The 20,925-nt window shown below is 35.8% G+C and overlaps 1 protein-coding gene across 2 annotated transcripts; it reads left to right on the top strand.

Annotated features, from left to right (window-relative positions):
- Positions 1-3,369: 3,369 nt before the first annotated feature.
- Positions 3,370-20,152, top strand: LOC149234632 (UTP--glucose-1-phosphate uridylyltransferase 1-like). 2 transcript variants are annotated; one of them, XM_089371893.1, is made up of 21 exons: positions 3,370-3,769; positions 3,876-3,923; positions 4,132-4,223; positions 4,374-4,464; positions 6,783-6,843; positions 6,988-7,065; positions 7,192-7,242; positions 7,368-7,441; positions 8,548-8,620; positions 8,755-8,812; positions 9,079-9,125; positions 9,172-9,270; positions 12,932-12,964; positions 13,113-13,165; positions 13,255-13,330; positions 13,453-13,509; positions 13,622-13,705; positions 13,802-13,900; positions 14,006-14,110; positions 19,572-19,643; positions 19,849-20,152. In XM_089371893.1, exons 1-21 carry the CDS (start codon positions 3,678-3,680, stop codon positions 19,879-19,881), a joined length of 1,476 nt encoding a protein of 491 aa, XP_089228019.1. In that variant the 5' UTR covers positions 3,370-3,677; the 3' UTR covers positions 19,882-20,152. The 2 variants fall into 2 exon arrangements, with proteins under 2 accessions (XP_089228019.1, XP_089228020.1); XM_089371894.1 differs by having other exon boundaries at positions 3,375-3,769; positions 9,205-9,270.
- The last annotated feature ends 773 nt before the right edge of the window (positions 20,153-20,925 follow it).

The following is a 20,925-nucleotide window of genomic DNA, read 5'->3' as shown; positions in this document are numbered from 1 at the left end:
ATTTTTAGCTAAATCTGAGGGGTCACCATTCTATGGGTGATCTTTGGTGTCTTTGTCTCTTTTAGTAGGTACTTCCTCATCTGCCTCATCAACCCAAGAAATTTCTTTTCCAACCTTGTTTCCCGATGATTTAGAAGGGGATCTAATGTTCACAAGGGTTTGTTGAATATGGGCTTCATCTCTCACTGATTCCGAAGGATCCTCTTTGACATGCACTTCTTCCTAATTGATTTTTGTTTCCTCCAGTGAATCCTCTTTGACAAGAACTTCTTTATGAATGTCTTTTGCTTCTTCCTTATCCGGGGTCTCTTCTTCCTTGTATACCATATAATATTCACTCTGAACTCTTTCCCACCATTTGGGCCTCTGACTACTTTTCCAAACTCTTGTTATTCTACAATCGCTTGGGGCAATTTTTTATTACATGCCTTTTTACATAACATGATCGACATTGAAATGAAACATTTTCATAATCAAGCTTTTGAACCCATACATAGTTTGGAGCTGTTAGGTTTATCTCGGCAAGAAAACCCTTATTAAAATCCATCTCCATGCATATTTGAGCATAAGTGGCCTTAAAAAAATAGTTTTTGAACTACGATTTCTTATTATATTTCTAAGAGAAGTTAATGATGAGGGATTCCAAAGATGCATGAGAATGTTCAGGAGTCTTACCAAAACTGGAGCCGTGGAGATCAAAGTTGTAACTATATTAAAAGTAGGAGACCATGGTTGCAAGAAGAGACTAGAACTACCCCAAAACTAGGTCTCGAAATCACAAATAATCTTCTTATCCTTGATATTATCAAAGGCAACAACAAAAGCACCCCGAGGCAGAGGATAAATATTTAGGTCATTAAATAATAAAGGTTTCCACGAATCAGAAATCTAATTGTGGAAATCAATCAGTTGCGACCAATACCATTAAATTTGCAGACCAAACCTTGATCTAAAAAAAAACACTGCTAAAGGTTTCCTCCTCTAAGGGAACATTAAGAGCAGGAGCTTCTTGAACTATCAAAAGAACAAATCTAGATTTTAGCATGGCACTATGCAAAACCTTGGCTTGAGCTACCTCGGAGGAAGAATTTATAGAACCAGATCCTTCAAGAGAGATTGACTTATTTGCTAAATTATGAGAATTTGCCATTTTTTAGAGAGTTGCGGACACCACACTGTGGGAGTCTGCAGAGAGGTTTATGCCAATGGAAGGGATGTTCGACTAGGATGAAACCCTAGCCTGTACTTAATGTCACATAATCTTTGTCATTTGAACAAGTGTTATACGAAATGAGTTATAGTTTTTTGGGCATGTGGTATTGATAAGCCATGATATTGTAACAAAGCTTATTTACAAATTAAGAATCTCTACGACAAAGTGAGGGTAAATGTCCATGGTTAAGAATCTTGTTTCACACACATACACACACACACACAATTTATATGTTAATTATTTTTATGATTATTATTAATAATAATTTAGTTAATTTTTTATGATTTTTCTAACCTTGGCAATGTGAGATATATCATGAAATAGATGTTTTGATACTTATCATGAATTGGTGCATATGGACATTTACAGGTCATTTAATTTATATGACCATGCTAGTATTATAACCTATCATCACTTAAATGATCTCTTTTATTATCTATAATATAAACCTATAACACACTTGAATGACTATAACATAATTAAATATAAATAACAATAACAATATTAGGTTAAATGTAAAAAATTAAAAATAATTAACTATTAAATCTTTATAATTTGAAAATACAATTTGTTAATATAATAATATTTTAGTCAACAAGCTTCTATTAATTCTTCAAAACAATACAACAAATTTGCATGAATTCCATTGCTCTCTCGTCCTCACTCCTACCAAATTTATTGGCCAGGAAAGAGATACAAAAACTGAAAGCAGAATGCCTCAATATTCAAAAACTTGGATCAAGTTAGTATCTATAAACCTTTATAAAATTAACCAGCATTGATCCATCTTAACTTTGGATCTATCGGAAAGGGATCAAATCTCTTTTCATTCCAAAAATAGTTTGCATGTCAAGAGATTTGATCCCAAATCTCTTTTGATTCTAAAAGAAGTTTGCATGTTAAGAGATTTGATCCCTCTTAACGCTTTGTAGATCCAGAGTTAAGATAGATATAGGTTCACTTAATTTCCACATTTAAATAGACTATATTCTTTTTTTTTTTTTTTCAAAAGGTGGAAAAACCTATCAAACTCAGTTTGTCAAACCAACAGTGAGGACAGCCATCTCTGGCTGCTATCCGAATGTCAGTTGACACATCACTGTTATCAAGGAAAACCACGCCACCTGAAATAACCAGCTGGTGGTCCGTAAGGGAGCAGACTTTCACTCCTGCCAGATGCCTCTGGGTCTTGGGCCGTTAACCTCTTTCCTTACGTCCGAGGAAGACGAGCTCTTAGCCAAGCAGAAGCAGTTTTAGGGCATACTCCAGGCCCAATAGACTATATTCTACATGAATACCATGAGTAATTTTAATTTTTATTATTATTTTATTTTGACTGAATTAAAAAATTTACAATATATTACAACATTTCTACCTACTTGATTTTAAAAAAATCTCTCACTACAATAATTTTATTATAATAAAAAATAAAACAAAAATATTATATAATTATAAATAAATTATATATTTAATAAAATAAAATAATTTAAGTAGTTAATTATTGTAAAATATAATTAAAAAATTACGAAGCTAATTATTAAATTGACTAGGGTTATAAAAATGATTAAACCTCACTACCTCTATAAAAATTATTAAACCTCACTGTTTCCATTGAATTAAATTACCAAACACCATAATAACAGATTTGCCCCCAAATAAGTTATTTAAAACAACACAATTGGAAAAGGGAAATTTTGGTACCATATTCTAAACCCAAAAAAATGCCGAAACAGAAAATTCCATCAAAATATGTATGCCAACCCAGAAAAAATTAAATATACCACGAGAGGTTTAACCAGAATGCTATAATGACAAAAAAAACCCCAAAATTTTCCCCAAATATATCTCAATCCCCGAAAAAATATAAATAAATCATATATTTTATTTATTAAATTATCAAAGTCATAGTACCTGCGTTTCAAAATCATAGGTTCTTTTGTTTCAAATATGGTTGAAACAAGATCCGACAGAGAAATTCCACCTAACTTCTAATCAACTTGTACACGCAGCTCCAGCCATCAAACGAACGCCACGTCAAACAATACCTGGCATATACCTTTTCTCAAAGTTTATTCTATCCCACTGTGTGGAAGGCCCACATCATCGGATGGCATAACACGTGGCAAACCAGAGTGCCGCAGCATTGCGTGATCTCGGCGCCACTGGTTTTGGGTGAGACATCTTGGTTTCCAGAGCCCGGCGGTGTACATACGAAATCTCGTGACTGCACATCTTCCTCGCATAATTCGCCGGAATATACTCTCATTGCTCCGCTCCTACTGAACATAAAGGGAGGTGGAGGAGGAGGTGGTGGCAACACTACGATTGATCCGCTGAAGGGATTTATATGATAATTCTTCGGTATTCAAGATAGCGTTAACAGGAAGCATAAGTGCGTAACAGTTTCGTCTTCTACGCACGCTCTGATCTGTCCGCGACGGGGATCTTTCTATCACGACCGAAAATGGCTGCAGCACCAGCAGTTGCTTCACCCGCAACCGAAACCGATCGGATCCCTAAACTTCTAGCCGAGGTCACGAAGCTGAACCAGATCAGGTAAGTATTAACAGTAAAATCCTCTGTTGCTTTCATTTAAAGATCCGCCGCCTTTAAATTACATTTAAAGATATGTCACTATGTAATGGACACTTAATGCTTGCAGTGATAATGAGAAGGAAGGGTTTGTGCGACTGGTTTCTCGCTTCCTCAGGTGACTAATAGCCAACGACTCGCCATTGCATCTTTACGGATTTCGAATACTGAGTCAATATTTCTCAGCTTATATTCGCAGACCTTGGTTATTCATTTAATTTACGGTCCCGTAAATCTAATTGTCTATTTGTCTGCCCCCGGGGTTCGACGCCGTGACCTGCCGCTTCGACTAACCGGTAATATTCTTTGGAATTTGATGAATGCAGCGGCGAAGAAGAGAAGATTGAATGGGAAAAAATCAAGACCCCGACTGACGAGGTCGTGGTTCCCTACGATTCGTTGGCAGCTTTGGGAGAAGGTCTGTGATCTATTATCAAACAATGCATATATTGGATATTTCTCAATTAAATGTTGGCGTCTCAAATTTCTAGATTGGATATTTGTGTTTAGCATATCTGGATATTTAATTTGGGTCTGCATTAAAAATAGATGCTTATGAAATTTGCAGATCCATCGGAAACCAAGGAACTCTTGGACAAGCTTGTTGTGTTAAAGCTTAATGGCGGTTTGGGAACAACCATGGGTTGTACTGGGCCCAAGTAAGTGTTTCTAACAGACATATATTCCATACTCTTCAATGTGCAAATTCGTCAAACTCTATTCTCTGTTTCGATCTTGTTTGCCTCCTATTGATTGTTACCAGTAATACATAAAGCGGGCCCACCACTGTAGACACATAATTTGCATTTAACATGCCACCGATACGAACTGGGCGGATTTTGATAGGCATATCTAGTTTGATATCTGCTACAGTCATTTCGAAATTGCCTCTGGGTATGTTTTCCAGACATACGGACCTCTAACTGTTTAGTTAATAACAGTATACAAAATTAAACAGAAACTATAATATATAGACCGAAAAATTCAATTGAGACTTCTATGGAACATAGCAGAGTAGATCAAGAATCTACCTTGCAGGCTGTAGGGTCTTACAGTCATGTGACTGCAGTGGAGGCTGAGCTTCATCTGATGACTTTGATTTATGGCTTTCTCCCTCAGGTTGTTCGAGTCCCATAGCACATTATGTAAAGAGTTCCTTTCAATCCATTCGCAAATATCAACTAGTTCAACCAGTTTAGGCCTTATGCTTGATAGACTATTCTCCAGAATCTAATCCAGGTTTTAAAATCTATGTTTCAATTTACCTGGCTTGCTTGAAGTTCCTCTGCACCAGGTTATAAAATCTATGTTTCAATTTACCTGGCTTGCTTGAAGTTCCTCTGCACGACTGAATATTCCTTCGCATTTTAAATTCTTTCACGTTAACCTGCAAAGCTGCTTGGATTAGAAGTTCTACCTCCTCTCCGAGAAATCCATGAATTTGTTGAACCAGTGTCTTGTATCAAAAGAATTGGGGACAGATCTCTGATCCCTTATTGAAAATGGTCAACAAGGCTAATATGCACAGATAGGTGTTTGCAGTATAGAACGCTGATTATCTTTGGTCTGCCTCTGTATTCATTGAGCTTCTTTCTGGGTTACATCCTCTTCATCACAGCCCCTGATTCATCATTCTTTCGAGATTGATCCACTTGAGTTGTACGTAATGGACAATATCTATTGTTCTCCAGTCTTCATTTATCGTACAATGATCACTACCTCTGTTCCTATTCCAAATATTTGAGATCATAGACCATGTTCTTTTATAATGGCCTCAATATTCAAAAACTTGATTGCCTTTTGTAGTTGATACTGCCCTGTTTGCCAGCCAATTGGCTACTTGATTGGAAGATCTTCTGTTGTGGTTGAAGCATATTGCTTCAAGGTTTCCCAAGCCCTCTATTATCCATTTGATCTTGTTCCACAATTCTCACGAAGAATCTTTATTCTTCTTGTTTAAGTTGTCGATCAAAATCTCTTACACTATGGCAAGCGAGAAGCTCTATAGCATGGTTGGGGGGAGATGTTCATTACTTTTGTGTGTAACACCTAAAAAAGGCTAGCTAGTATAAAAAAGGTTGACTTTATATGTAAAATAGTGCTGAGAGGTTAAGATGGATCTATGGTAGTGGAATCCCCTTGATTTTAACTTGATTGTAAACTCATGTATGGAAAGTAGAATTCTCTCCATTCTACTAGGCCAGTCTTGCCCTCTAAGGCTATTACATTTCCCATTTTTAACCTAATGTAGGACCTACATAATTGTGATGGAAATTTTGTGTGAGATATACTTGAGTACTCTTCTACGAGACTTGGCTGGTTAAAGCTACCTAAAAGATTCACGAAGTTACTAATTTTTCCTCCTTGATTTCAACTTGATTGTAAACCGATGCAAGGAAAGTATATTTTCCTCTTCAAAAACTCCCTGCTACTTCTAGGCTAGGCTTGCTGTTTGATGCTCCATCAAAATATAAGATTGCTATTACATTCTCAGTTTTTGTGGCCTACTGTAAGACCTATTTAATTGTGATGGAAATTTTGTGATATATAATTTAGTACTGTTCTATGAGACTTTTCTGGTTAAAGCTACCAAAAAAATTCAAGCAGTTTGCTTTTTCCTTTTATCTATTTTAATTTCTATTTAAATCCTTTAATCTAATTGGAAGGCCAAATTACATCTTTGAAAACCTCTGAAATAATGGGGGTTTATTCTATGGCATAGTTCGTTACGATGTTAGAAAAAGGGCAATCTTGAGCGGATATGCTAGCTTTCATTGCTTATGTACGAAGGGGGATTTGGTGTGCATGCCCTTTGGCTCGTAGATGGGTCCCCATCTTGAATTTTGATGTGCATGTATATTGATTTCTAATGTAATATATGTGGCAGTCTTAAAAAATGGGCAAACTTTCTTTCTTGCGATGATTGGCAATTCTTTGAAATTGACTTGAAACTTAAGCTATTCCATTTAATCTGCAGATCCGTCATTGAAGTACGAAATGGCCTAACATTTCTGGACTTGATTGTGAAGCAAATAGAGGTAAAGTGTCAATCTATTCAGATTTACAAATATATGTACTTAAAATGAATGCAGTGGAATGCTGCTTGAAATATTCTTTTTTGCTTTGTTTCTATTTGGCGTCTTTTGTTAGTTAATTTCATAAATTTGATTTGTTAATTGTAGTCTCTGAACAACAAATACGATTCCAAAGTTCCGTTGGTGCTGATGAATTCATTTAATACACATGATGATACAATTAAGGTAATACATTATATGCTTCCAAATGGCAGTATTTTTTAATGCTCCTAATTATTCACTGTTGATTACTATAATTCCCATAACCACTTTTGAAATTTTGACTTTGCACATGGAATTTGCATTGTGTAGATTGTAGAAAAGTACTCTGGCTCAAATATTGACATCCACATCTTCAACCAGGTCGGAGATATACATTTGCATTAACTTTAACAGATGCTATTATTTAAATTTGATTTCGTGTCTTCTCTGTGCTCTGTTCTGTCTGCATGCAGTAACAATGTTAACATGTTTTTTTGTGTCGTCAGAGTCAATATCCACGCATGGTGGCAGAAGATTTGACACCATGGCCAACTAAAGGTCGTACAGACAAGGAAGCATGGTGAGTTTCTTGACGTTGTACTCAAGATTTCAATTAGGTGAAACAGGACCTTTAATGACACTTTTCTGTTCTGAAAGTGTCTGTTCTGAATGACCTTCAATTAGAAAAATGAGTTTTCCTTTTAAATGCATATATATCAAATTATCATCTATATAACATATATAGTGTGGAGCTTAATAGAAAAATTAAACAAGTTAGACTGGTTTAACAAACATTGTTCGTGAGTTATTATGAATTCTTGCAACAAGAGAGTGACTGTACTTTTGAAACTCATGCAAGTGTACTTTAACACGACTACGATCGCCTTTCCAAGGGTTTTATGCCTAGCACCATGCTTTTGGTTGTCTATTCAATAGCTAAAAATGCATAATTTTTATGGCGTATAAAAACGATATTGACCTTTGTTTTCTTGCCATATCGTTCTGTTTTTTATTTGGTTAGGCATTTTCTATTTGTTTGGTTAAGGATTGCTGAAAGCTAGAAGTTTATGGTTGGGTTAATCATTTCAAATTTTTGGTTATAAGAACCACGGCTAATAGAGTGTCTTACGCAACCATGGGTTTACAACATTGTTGCTTTCACTTGATTTATTTACATGAAATATTATCCTTTGTATATTACTCCATTGGAATTTTCCATTTATAGTTTGAGGTCATTAGGATTAGTAAAGTTTGCTTCGATCTGGACTGGTTTTGCAGCTTGCTTCGTGAGGAGGCACATTTTGAGTATATTACATCAATATTCAGTACACTTACATAGAGTATTCAGAGTTTTGTAACCAGCCTGCTCATGGGGATGGGGGTAGTAATGGCTTTTCCTTTTTAAAATATTATTGCAGGCGTGACACCATAATATGGACATGGACTATTATAATATATACATCCTTATAATGTTTAAACGTGTGGATTTGTTCACTAAAAGTCATGGCTATCAATTTTGATGTGTTAGAATATATGAAAGGCATTTGTTCCTAACGTGAATTTGAGTTGACAATCACATCAAGTCATGTGTGTTGTCTCGGTTAGAAATACATATTATTTTGAAGCTGTATCTTCATATAAATATTTATTCATGTTTACAGATTGTTTGCTTATTTTTGGTTGAAGGTACCCACCTGGCCACGGAGATGTTTTCCCTGCTCTTTTGAACAGTGGGAAGCTTGATGAACTACTCTCACAGGTTCTTTGCTTCATTTGTTCAACTCTTTGGTTTCAGATGCTTGTGGTTTTTTCATGGATATAATATTTCATATCTTGCCTTCAATGGTGTCTCTGTGTTCTTACTTTGTTTCTAACGGTGTCTATGGTTCACAGGGTAAGGAGTATGTGTTTATAGCTAACTCAGACAACTTGGGAGCAATAGTTGATCTCAGTATCCTATTTGCGCTTGTGTTTTACGTATTTTTCATTATCTCAAAGTTTTAACTTAAAATTGTGTATAGCATGTAGGGGACTTCTACAGTCCAAAACTATGAAATGCCATTTTTGGGGAATTAATTGTAGAATTTTCAACATGCGATTCATTTACTGTGACTTATATGTAAGACTCTGTACCTGACCACAGGGCCTTCTATATATTTTCATGCCATGAACAAATTTATTTTTGTGATACCAGGCAATTTCTTGACCATCTATTAGAAATTTTGAATCATCTGGTCAAAAATAAAAATGAATACTGCATGGAGGTAAGTGAGAAAAATTCATTGTATTGTCCAATATGGAAGCTTGCAGCCTATGATTAAACATGCAAGGAACTACATGCAGGTCACTCCCAAAACGCTTGCAGATGTAAAAGGTGGTACGCTTATCTCTTATGAAGGCAGAGTTCAGGTAATATTGTCTCTGTCTAGTTGTGATATTGGAAAGAGGAACGCTTAAATTGACATGTAACTAATGTGCACTTAGATTTATGCTGCCTGGTGTTTCGATTTTCCAGATTAGCTTTTGTTTATCCTATTATGTGGTTGTTATTTCTTTCTTTATTATAACTATCTGAAAGCTATTAAGATTGGCCTAAATCTTACATTGGAAAGAGAAATATGTAAATTAACATGGAACTAATGTGTGCTTTTAATTTCCCAGATCAGTTTTTGTTTATGTTGTCGTTATTTGCCTCTTTAATATCGCCATCTATAAGATTTTGAATTACCACGCCTAACCTTATCAGAGAATTCCTTTGTTCAACATTTGAGCCAATATATTCAACCCAGATAATAGTCACTACATTTTCAGCCAGCACGGCTATTTTTATGAAAGATATGAGTAAATTTCAAGTTATAGCCAAAGTAAATTTGTTAGCTTTCCTTGCCCATGTAGAAATGGGACTTGGTTTGCTTGTGGAGGTACCAATCTTGATGTACATTTTACTAATTTCTAATGTAGTATATTGCTGCATTTTTAACTTTGTGAAAGCTAATCCTCTGTTGCCTTTAAGTACTAAGCAGTATATTGATGTTGTTATACAATTTCTAATGTGTTTATTGCAACTTTGGGATGAGAAGAGAGGTGTAAGCTATGAAATATCAAAAGAGCATGGTGAGAGTGGTGTAAGGTTGCCGTGCCTTCTATTTCTATATCACTTGAAATCCTAAAAAAATTCTTATATCAGTAAATAATGTGAACAACTAAAGCAGCTAACTCTGATCTACATGAAGAAAATGTAGTTGCAGTACAACCATATTCGTATGTTTGTAACAGTTTAGAAGCAAAAGTTTATAAAGCAATTATTCTGTCCCATATTAGCTCTATGTTTTTATGCTGTTTCTTTTGATCTTGAAACGCGATACTTGAATTGTGTAAATTATGTTAATTACTCAATGAATACTGTAGTTGTCAGGAAGGTTTTATGTGTAACACATCACTCATCATTATGCAGAAAGAGGAACAAGTGTGAGGAAATCAGAGGAAAGTAGGGTTAAAGCCTTGAAAGGAAAGATTATAAGATGTAAATTCTAATGGGGCATTGAAGTTAGGGTTATAAAAGTTAGAAACAATCATTATTAAAGGGTGCAGGTTGGTATGATATAAGAGGTTGGGTGAACATGTTAAAATTAACAAAATAACATAATCGGAAAGATATCTGAAATTAAAATTTAATGAAATGTAATTATCAATGTCTCCTAATGAAAATAGGTGAAAGGTATTGGAAAGTATAATATTTAAGGGAGTGCAGAAGTTATCTCCTAGAAGCACAATGCAACAGGGAACATGAAGAAAATGGAAGTCCCTATATATAAAAAATGGAGTGAAGGTCAAAATGTGGGAAGGAATAGTTCAACCACTTATAAATGAAGATTAATCTGGTCAGAAGGGAAGAAGGGAGCTAAGGTAAAGGGAACACGAAGAAAAAGAATGCTGGCATTCAGGTCAAACTGTAGGAAGGAATAGCTCAACATCTTCAAAATAAATAACACTTCAGTCAGAAGGGAAGAGAAGGAAAGAGGCAGGGAGGAAGGAAACAAGAGGTTAGGAGCTATTTGAGGTTAAGATCTAAGGTATAAAAAGAATAGGAGCAAATAAAAGTCTTTGTGAGGAGAGTTTATAGGAGAGAGGGAGAAATAAAAAATGAAGATTGAGGAAATGGTGATTACAAATCTAACAATCAAATAAATGAAAGGAGAAGGACAAGGAAAACTAGGAGAAGGAAAGGGAGGCAGGGGATCAACAATGCAACAACTTAACAAGGGAGTATAACACTTTTGGTTAAAAATGATGTTAACAAGAAGCTTCTAAGTTTGACAAAGCGTTAAACATTCTTCTATATTCATGTTCTTAGGTTTTCCTAATTAGTCTTGAGGAACAGGACTTTGGTTTGGTCAAGGCATATTTTGTTCAGTTGGGTTGTTCAGCAAGGGTAAATATGTGATATTTACCATTGTTGTTATGATTTATTCAGTAATGTGTTCTTTAACTCTAGCTTCCATGGAATGTCCAGTCTGGCCAATGCATGAAATACCACATGAACATGGAGTTGAGTATATACCTTGATGTAAGCAGTGGTCAATTTATCCTTGATAGTTATGAAGGTGGTTTGTTACAAAGGGAGTTGGGAGGAAAGATTTGAAGATGTTGTGTTCCATGAATGAAGGGAAGGTTGGCAAGTAGGTGGTAGCATGTTATGAGGAAGGCTGGAAGTGTGGTTTCTAGGTTTATTTACATTTCTAAAGGTTTCTTAAGGTGAAAATTTTCTCTTTTTCTGAGTGATCTTGGTTAGAAATTTGAAATATTTTGATAATTGAGGTATTTAAAACAACAGATTTTTGGTAGGCATGGTGTTGGGATACAGCAAGGAGGTATCTGTCATACCTGAAGGAAGGGAGCCATCTGGCTTTTGATGACCTAGAAAAAAAGTCTTTAATTTTTAGAGTGAAGTTAATGCCTTCATAGACACTGCTAAGATGAATTGGGAAAAAGTGTGATCTGCAAAGATTAAACTTTCCCAAACTTTTGGAATGCATTTAAAAATGGATAGAATGCCAAGGATATCCATTCCATTACACATTAGAAATCCAGAAATTCGTTGTAGCAATATATATGTTAATTTAGTTCATCTAGACTTTAACGTTGAATGAACAGAACAACCAGAAAAAGATTGAATGAACAGAAAAAGATTGAATGAACAGAAAAAGTAGAAACATGTTTTCAGTAAAATAGTAATACCTTTGCTAAAGAACTATGTAGGATAGGTGTCTTTAAACATAAACTATGAAATAAAATGAGGTGTCCCCTACATTTATTAAAAGATTGAAGCCTATTGACCATTGACTAGGGTGGTTGACTTGATAGGAAATGGTGTATTGTACATTGTTACCTTCAATAAATAAATGGCTTCTCCCTGATCACTATTTTAAGGTGGTTTTTTTTATAGTTTCATTGACATTATTTATTGTGGACATTAATATAATTTGTTTCCTTTTTTCATTTTAGGCATTAAATATGGTTCACCCATGACAAACCTTGTTAGGTTATTCACTTCCTTCTTTCCCTCGATTTTGGCAAGAAATGATTGTTGCCTCACGCACTCCTTTAGACCAAGATGTGTAATCTTGGGCCAACATGAACCATTTGTCTCAACTCTCAAAAAACCTGAACTTGTTGAGAAAAGCTTTGGTTTTCTGTTTGGATGAGATTATCAGACACTGTATCAGCCCCTTAGTAACAAATGACTCGATGGGGGAGTCTTTCTCCCCTCATTCTACTTCTATCTCTGAGGTGACTTGACATCCACATTCTATAATTAACATGGATTATGCTTTCTATTTATATTATTTTTAATTACCATTGTCTAGCTTTGTGCTTTTTTCACTCCTATTATATACCTGTTGTACTTACGAGTATGTACGCTTAGGGGTTTTCTACATACTGCTCTAGGTTTTCATTTTTCCTGGCATTTTAGATTGATTTGTAATTTTAACGGTATATAATATTGGATTGTTGATGATATCGATATGACATGATCAACTTACTGTGCTGTAATGATTTTTTATTGCAGCTTCTAGAGATTGCACAGGTTCCAGAGGAGCATGTACGTTATGTTGATTTTTTAAGTTGGTTTTTGACAATACAAATTTGCAGGTTTTGGGAAACTTGTGGTTTTACTGAAGATAATGAATTCATGCAATTTTTTATAGGACGTTGAACTGATTTTAGTGCTTAATTGATTTATCATTCAGGTTGGCGAGTTCAAGTCGATTGAAAAGTTCAAAATCTTCAATACCAATAATTTGTGAGTGAAATGCGTTGCATTATTCTATTCATTACAGTTTTAGGTGATTTGGAGGATGTCTTATGCAAAATGTTTATGTAAACATGCAGATGGGTGAACTTGAAGGCGATTAAGAGGCTTGTGGAGGCTGATGCTCTTAAAATGGAGATAATTCCAAATCCAAAGGCAATACATATTCTTTTCCACATTCCCAAATAAGTAGTGGTTCTCTTTGAACAACAATTGTAAATTTGTGCTTGAGAGCCTAGGCAAATGATATTTTCATTTATATGTCTCTAATTTTACAGGAAGTAGATGGGGTAAAGGTGCTTCAGCTTGAAACGGCTGCAGGTGCTGCTATAAGGGTATGCATTGCAGTTAATTCTTCTAGCATTGATTGACTACTTATTTTAAGTTTTGATTCTCCAATGTTGTTGTGCAAGCTTAGCTGACATCAGCTGTTGTTTGATCCCCCAGTTTTTTGATCGTGCAATTGGTGTCAATGTTCCAAGATCACGCTTTCTCCCAGTGAAGGCAACTTCAGATTTACTACTTGTGCAGGTTGAATGGGAAGCACTTATCTTTTGACTTGAAAATACTTATATATTTTTATTGTCTCTAGCAGAGTTTTAACCATTCTAAATTCTGCTTCTGCAGTCGGATCTTTACACTGTGGAGGAAGGTTTTGTCATCCGAAATCCTGCTAGAGTCAACCCTGCAAATCCCACCATTGAGTTGGGTCCTGAATTCAAGAAGGTGATTTTTATTGGCTGATTGCATTTCATTCATGTCCACTCTGGTATTTAGAGTCATTTTTCCATGATAATTCCATTTTTGATACTTATAATGTCTAATGCACAGGTTGGCAACTTTCTAAAGCGTTTCAAGTCCATACCTAGCATCATTGATCTTGATAGTCTAAAGGTGTCAGGTGATGTGTGGTTTGGCAGTGGAGTCATCCTGAAGGTTAGCAAGTTTTTTTTCTCATGGGTTTTCTAACAAAAAGGAAAATTTATTAACAAGTTATTATGCTTTAGGCATATGTGTATATTAACAAGTTAGCGTACTCATTGCCTGAAGTGTCAATTTGTTACTGTAAGAATAATTACCAAGTTGCTTCCGAGAGTAGATGGTTATGTACTTACGAAAGAAATGCCTTGCCTTGGTGACATGAAATCTTTGTGACAAATTCATATGAAATGAATGTCAATAGGAATTGTTTTCTCATGTTAAATCATTTCTTTTCCTTTCTTTTCCATTTATGCTAGATATTTTCTCCCGTCTGGTCCACTTTGTTACAACTATGTCTTACTTTCCTTTTCTTTCAGCTCAAACATATTGTTCTTAGGTCTACAGTTGTTTGGGCCATTTATGTTGTAATATTTTTTAAAGGGTTAGAAGACTTGTTACTGTAAAAGAAGAGGGCTAATTGCATGCATGTCACAACCATGGCTTCGATTGCAAGTCTTGACCAAAGAGTGGGATCTTGTGGTAAACTTCTGTAATGGTTAAGATATCATTGTTAAATTAGCAGGTTACCATACTGTTATTCATTGTATTTTTTATTTTTGCAGTGAAGAAAATAAGTCAGTACTACTCAGGGAATTAGATGTAAACCTTTCCATCCATCCCATAGTTAGATCTACTTACCGTAAAGCTAAACTTCTACCAAGTTAAAAGGAGTAGTTGCCTCTTGAAAGGTTGCTTGGCACCTTCCCTTTCAGAAAGAGAAGATGCTTGCCAATATGATTACATCCCATTATTCCAAAAGGTGCCTTTCCAATGAAGGGGAGCAACAAAGAGAACATTGTACTATGCAGTGTGCACCAATCAAGATCCAAAATGCTTTGGCAACTTTGCATTTCCACATCATTTTTAAATGACTTAGGCTTGTGACCAACCAGCATCCATTTGGAAAAAACTTGTGCAATGCAAAGTAATCCCTTATAAATTGTTATGAAGAACCAATTACCCAAGTACTCTGGTCCCAAAGGAAAAGCAATCTTTGAGATATCTCAACACCTAATCCATTTTCTCAGTGGGATAAGTTAATAGAATCTAGGAATAAAGCTCTGGTTCTGTAGTCCAGAAATGGCTTCCTAAAGGCCATTTCTAATATTCATAGATAGGCCCACAAGAATTGAAATTTAGCTCAAAAAAGCTGTCATTTGGAATCTACTGACAAAATGTAGTGAAAACAAGTAGGTCCACAGATTGGAATATTTTAGACTACTTGAGAGTTCTCCAAGAAAATTGTTTACCTTATGCCCATGGGTGAGACCTTTCTTTGCCAACTGTCCTCTAATAGAGGAAATTATTAACCCGTCAAGGTGACTATGCAGTGAAATTCCATTTCCACTGGTAATCTACATACTCCCAACACAATTGTTTGGATACAATTGCAAGGCTTGCTATATCCTTGACAAATATGTGTAGTGATTAAATGATTCAATCACACCATGTGATAGATGCCAGGCCATAGGGGTTTGAAATTGTCACATTGCATCTACATGGTAGAGAATTTTTAGTGTGATGATGAACAAGTACCTGCTAAGATACATTTCTGCTTATTACCTGGGCAACCCATTTAATTGTCAACAATGCCCCTTGAACTCTGCATTAAAGCAAACAATTAAAGAATTCTGTAGCATTTTTTATTTCCCTTTAGGTCAGTTTCTTCAACAATCATTGTCAGAAACCCTGATTTTTTTATTACTTGCTTCAGCTTGTGTCGCTTCATCCAAATGACTTGGTTTTTGTTTATTAGCCCAATTTTTATAGTAGTCTTAGCCATATTGATGTCTTATCTTGCACCATATATTAGATAAACATCTCATTTCTTTTTACCAGAAATACTACTAGAGGCTAAAACCATCAATAAATTCTTTTATATTCCCCTCTTCCTTTTTCTAACCATGGCAATATTTCAGAGTCTGTAGCAATGCATTATTTGATAACGTTACAATAACCTTCATTAGGTTTCACAATTATCGTGTGCTCTTCTTAGCTAATTTTATCTGTAAAAAAGTGCCATCAGAGTGTCAGCCTCATAAATGACATGGTTGGTGTTTGCAGGCTTCTATTTATAATAGTTGGAAATACTAAAGGGAGGGGGGGTGAATTAGTATTTCTCTACAATTGTTATACTATGCCAGTTAAGATTATTAATTAAACCAAAACACAAGATATACAACAAGAAAATGATTTTATTAATAGAGAAGATGAGGACTCCAATCCTCTTACAAACAACCAGGCTCTAACCTGTACAATATAAGTCTATCTCCTTCAAGGCTCCAACCTGGTTTCCTACAAGGCTCCAACCTTGTATGAAGACTTCAATCCTCTAGGGCTCCAACTCTCTCTACTTGCGTCAGTCCTTTAAGGTGGTTTCATTACTGCTTCAAGTCTTCCAAAAACTTCTTCAACAAGATCTGAAAGATTTCTTCAACAGTACTTAAATAATACTTGGATGTCTCCAATACTGCTCCAACAATACTTCACATACTGTTTCAATACCTACTTCAATAAATGCTTCTAGAGTTGCTACAAATGGCCTCCAAGATACTTCAAAATCTGGTTTAATTCAAGGTCAACTCCAGCAAGGCATTGAAAGTGTCTCCAAGGCTCTGCATGTCTGCTCAAGAAATACTTCAAAAGTGTGCTTCAAAGATCTGCTTCAGTAAAGTTTGCTCTTCAAGCTTCAATAGGTCTGTCCCAACGCTTTTTCAAGTTCACTCAAGGTCTGATTTAAGGCTCATCAATAAATGCTCATATGGACTGATCAAAACTCTTCAAAGTTGCTCAATCAGTATCTTTGTATCTGCAAGAAGTCTAGAAGGGGATGCTTCCAAGAGTTTTCATTGATGCTCCAAAGAGGCCCTGAATAAATGTTTCAAACAATGCTTCAAAGAATTGCTCTCAATGATGGCTTCAAGACTACTTTTATCTGCTCTAAGGATGCTTCAAGAAGTCTATAAGCTCATCTACAAGACTGCTCCAAAGATTATCAAAGAACTGTTCCAAAGATTACCAAATAACTGTTCAAAATCTCTTCGACAGCTACTCCAGAGTCTGCACAAGTCTACTCCAAATTCACTCCAAAGATGGGCTGAGATTAGGGGCTAAGATCACAGGTCCGAATGTCCTTCCACCAGCTGAGACAAGGCTGAGATTCTGCTCCACAGAGACAGAGAAGGCTGAAGACTGTGGTTCTGCTCCACAAAAAGGGCTGAGTTCTGAGGCTCTTACTAGGCTAAAGTCTGCTCCTAAATGAGGCAGAATCTGCTCCTGACAGAAGCTGAAGTCTGCTCCGAAAATTCTGAAGTATATCCTCAGAAAAGGGCTGAGGTTCAGTTCCTTCAGTAGAGGCTGAGGTCTGCTCCTTTAAGGAGGGACGAGGTCCTGTTCCTTTAGTGCCGAAGTCCTGCACAGTAAGGCCAAATTTCTCCAAGATAGTCACAGAAAAGAAACTCAGAAAAGAAAAACTCGCCTTATCCTCCTAAGTCAGCTCCTAGTTTGTGGATTGTGAATTCCTATTCTTCCTCCTTTAGATCCGTTCTGCTTTTGTGTATCCCAGCCAAGCAGGATGGTCAAAATGGAGGACACATGGTTCTATTTATACTTGCTTGACCATGTTGAATAGACACATCTCTAGAAGGAGCCAACTTGAATACATGGAAGCCGACATGAATAGAAATCCTCTATAAAATTGTTTGAGAGTAATGCTTGCCCTTTTCTTATGTCCAGCACATAGATATGGCCAATTCATTGTCTCTCTAACACTTGAGAACTCATGGTCATACTTGTAACAAGCCGGTGTTAGGTAAATTTATCCCACGGCCACAAATTTCTGGAAAGCTAGTTGGTATTTTTGTTCTTGACAGGTTCATTGAAGTGATAAGCATAGTATTATGAGAGTAAGGACAGATCTGGAGCATTCAACCTTTCATTTGGCGTATTTTCATAACATTTTACAGATTAGTGCTGCTTTTATATTAGCACAGTAGGCATCAATCCTTTTCCTTGCAGGCTGGTTATCAGTCTTTAGTCACTAGCCTGATGTATTTCTTTATGGCCAGGGAATCAAGGTCTAATTATCAGCTTGGTTCATCCTTTAAGCAGGTGCATTATTGTCATATATGACAACCACCATCTGTCCTCAACATTATTGCAATAAGAAATACCACATCTGTCTCTGCTCTTGAATAATTGGTTTTCTCATCATCTACTGTGGAATAGGCCTAGAAATCTATCTTGAACTTGAGCTTTGACATCAATGACAAATTACTCAACAATAATATCCATTACATCTACTGTGGAATAGGCTCAGAAATCTATCTTGAACCTGATCTTTTCTTAATCTTTGCTAGGTAGCTCAGATACATGCTTATATGCTAGTTCTTGAAGCATCTTGTGTGAGGAAATAACTTAGGGAATTTTAGGATGGTTACAAATGTTGTAGATGATCATCACAGATGCATAAGCTCTCATTTTCATGTTGTGCTTTGGGAACTTTGATACGAGAAATGGCTCCCTGGGTGTTTGAATGCACCCATTTTTGGAACACTCTAACAATACATTGAAAACTCACCCATGCATTCCTGAAGATGGAAACATTTGCGAAAGTCTGGGACATTCCCCTGTTGTTTCAAGCTGTTGATGTGTTTCCTCTCCTTCTCTCCCCCATTATATTTTTTCAAGGAAACCTGAGTGGTTTCTCTCTCTCTCTCTCCATATATATATATATAAACAATGCATGGGCGATAATTCTTATTCTACCCTAGTTCTGGAACCTTACAATATTATCATTCATTATTGAATTGATCGATACATAATTGATAAACACTGGCTGATTCTGCACGGAAATGATATTCCACTTTTTGGTAAAAATAACTGCTTTTCATCTAAAACTTTCATAGGAGAGATCTCCTCTTATATGAGCTGCACCCCACTGTGTATTAATTCATATTAACCTAGCAGTCCCATTAACCTATATATTGTCATTTGCTGGATATTAATAAAAATTATTTTATCTCATCTTTCAGAACCTTAATAATATTAAAAAAACATCTTGCTTCTCAATGTGCTAGGTATTCTCCATATTCAAGTAATGTTGCAAATTGTTTATCTATTTTGGAACTTGCAAATCCAGTGTGCCCTTTCGTGGGGCAAAAGGGGCAAAACCTATTCGAACTGGTCCCTAGCTTCCACTTGCCTGCTTTCAAACCAATGAATCTATCATTCTCTCTCCCGGGAGGTTAAGAAGCCTCTCTGAACTATAAAACTGATTTTTCAGTAATAATTGAACACCATTCAAAATGGTTTATTGAGCTAGAACAAAATTATGGTGGTGATGATTGGTTCTAGAGGTCAACTGTTCATAGAAATTAATTTTTTTTTCGTAATAGAATTACTGCTTTTGTTTCAGGGAAAAGTTATAATTGAAGCAAAGCAGGGGGCTACACTTGAGATACCTGATGAATCTGTGATAGAAAACAAGGTATTATTTCCATACTATCTATGTCTACTCTTTTTTTACTTGCATTTAAGATCCCCAAGCATGAAATATTAAAGAGTTACTCAGTATCACAGAATTATGTGCATGATTTGCTGATGAGTGCATAGTTATTTACTAAAATTTGAAAAACAAGTTTCTAATTGCTGCAGCTGAGTTTACTCGATGTGTTATGTTGTTCTATTTGCAGGTAGTGAGCAGTTCTGATGATATTGTGAACTAGCTTATAAGTTTTGGCAGTTGGCATTCTTGATTTTTGGGTTGTTTGTAGAGCTAGAATATTTTGAACTCAGTCAGGGACTGTGTTTAGTGCCCTTAAAGAGTAGAGTGGAAGTTTCACCTCGGGTTTTATCTTCCATAATCGTTACTGGGAGGGGTTTCATAATTTTATTATAACTACCCAGTTTCTATGTAAATGTTGAGCGTGAATTTTTATGCATGAAAGCCTAGGATGAAGCATCCAAACACAATAAATAAATGGTGCTTTGTTGAGATTTTTTTTGTTTGTTTGCAAGTTTTGGAATTGACACAAGGTAATGAAAGCTTTTGCCAAAGCGATATCCAAAATCCTCATCCATCCACTGTGAGTTTGCATCATTTGCTGTTTTTATATTATGAGCATGAGTTTCGTATTTGTTCCCCATAACTAGCTGAGTATTATTTTGTGAGACTTTCGAGTTAAAACCCTAGCATGTCCGTCTTACATTGTACACAACTTTCATTGATCCCTCAACTGTAACTGGTAGCGGGATACCTAATGATCCGGTTATTGATCCATTAATATTAAGGTGTTACGACATGTTTATGCCTCATCTGTTTGCTTGATAATTTTGTAACTGTGAAATTATTTTTCGAACTTCGAAATTAATCATTAAACTCAATCTGAATCAGGTTTTGCAAACGATTGCATCAATTGCACTAGACTCATCAGTCTTACCTGGTCATCTATTGTGTTTGAGATTTGATTGAAGAACTTTATTAAAACACAACATGGTTTTGTGGTTGAGTTGTGCGTTTCCATCTTGGTTTCTTGCATTTAGCCACTTAGAGAACTTATTATTCTCCTCCCCGGCTTAAGTGAACAGATATAGAAGGGAGCTGCTTATCCCAATCAATCACTATGGTGCATATGCCAGAGGCAGGGTAAGTAGGCTAACATAACATAAGACACTTGTGTTTCCTTGTATGAATAAGTTATGATCCAATTTCATGACACCGAATGCAATAACTTGCCTGCATTGAGCTTTCTATAAACTATCCTTTCCTC

This window comes from Pinus tabuliformis, chromosome 8 (genome assembly GCF_031772625.1).
Source record: "Pinus tabuliformis cultivar Carrire ecotype Pingquan chromosome 8, CPIR1, whole genome shotgun sequence".
Classification (NCBI taxonomy): Eukaryota; Viridiplantae; Streptophyta; class Pinopsida; order Pinales; family Pinaceae; genus Pinus; species Pinus tabuliformis.
This window is presented reverse-complemented; position numbering and strand designations above follow the sequence as displayed.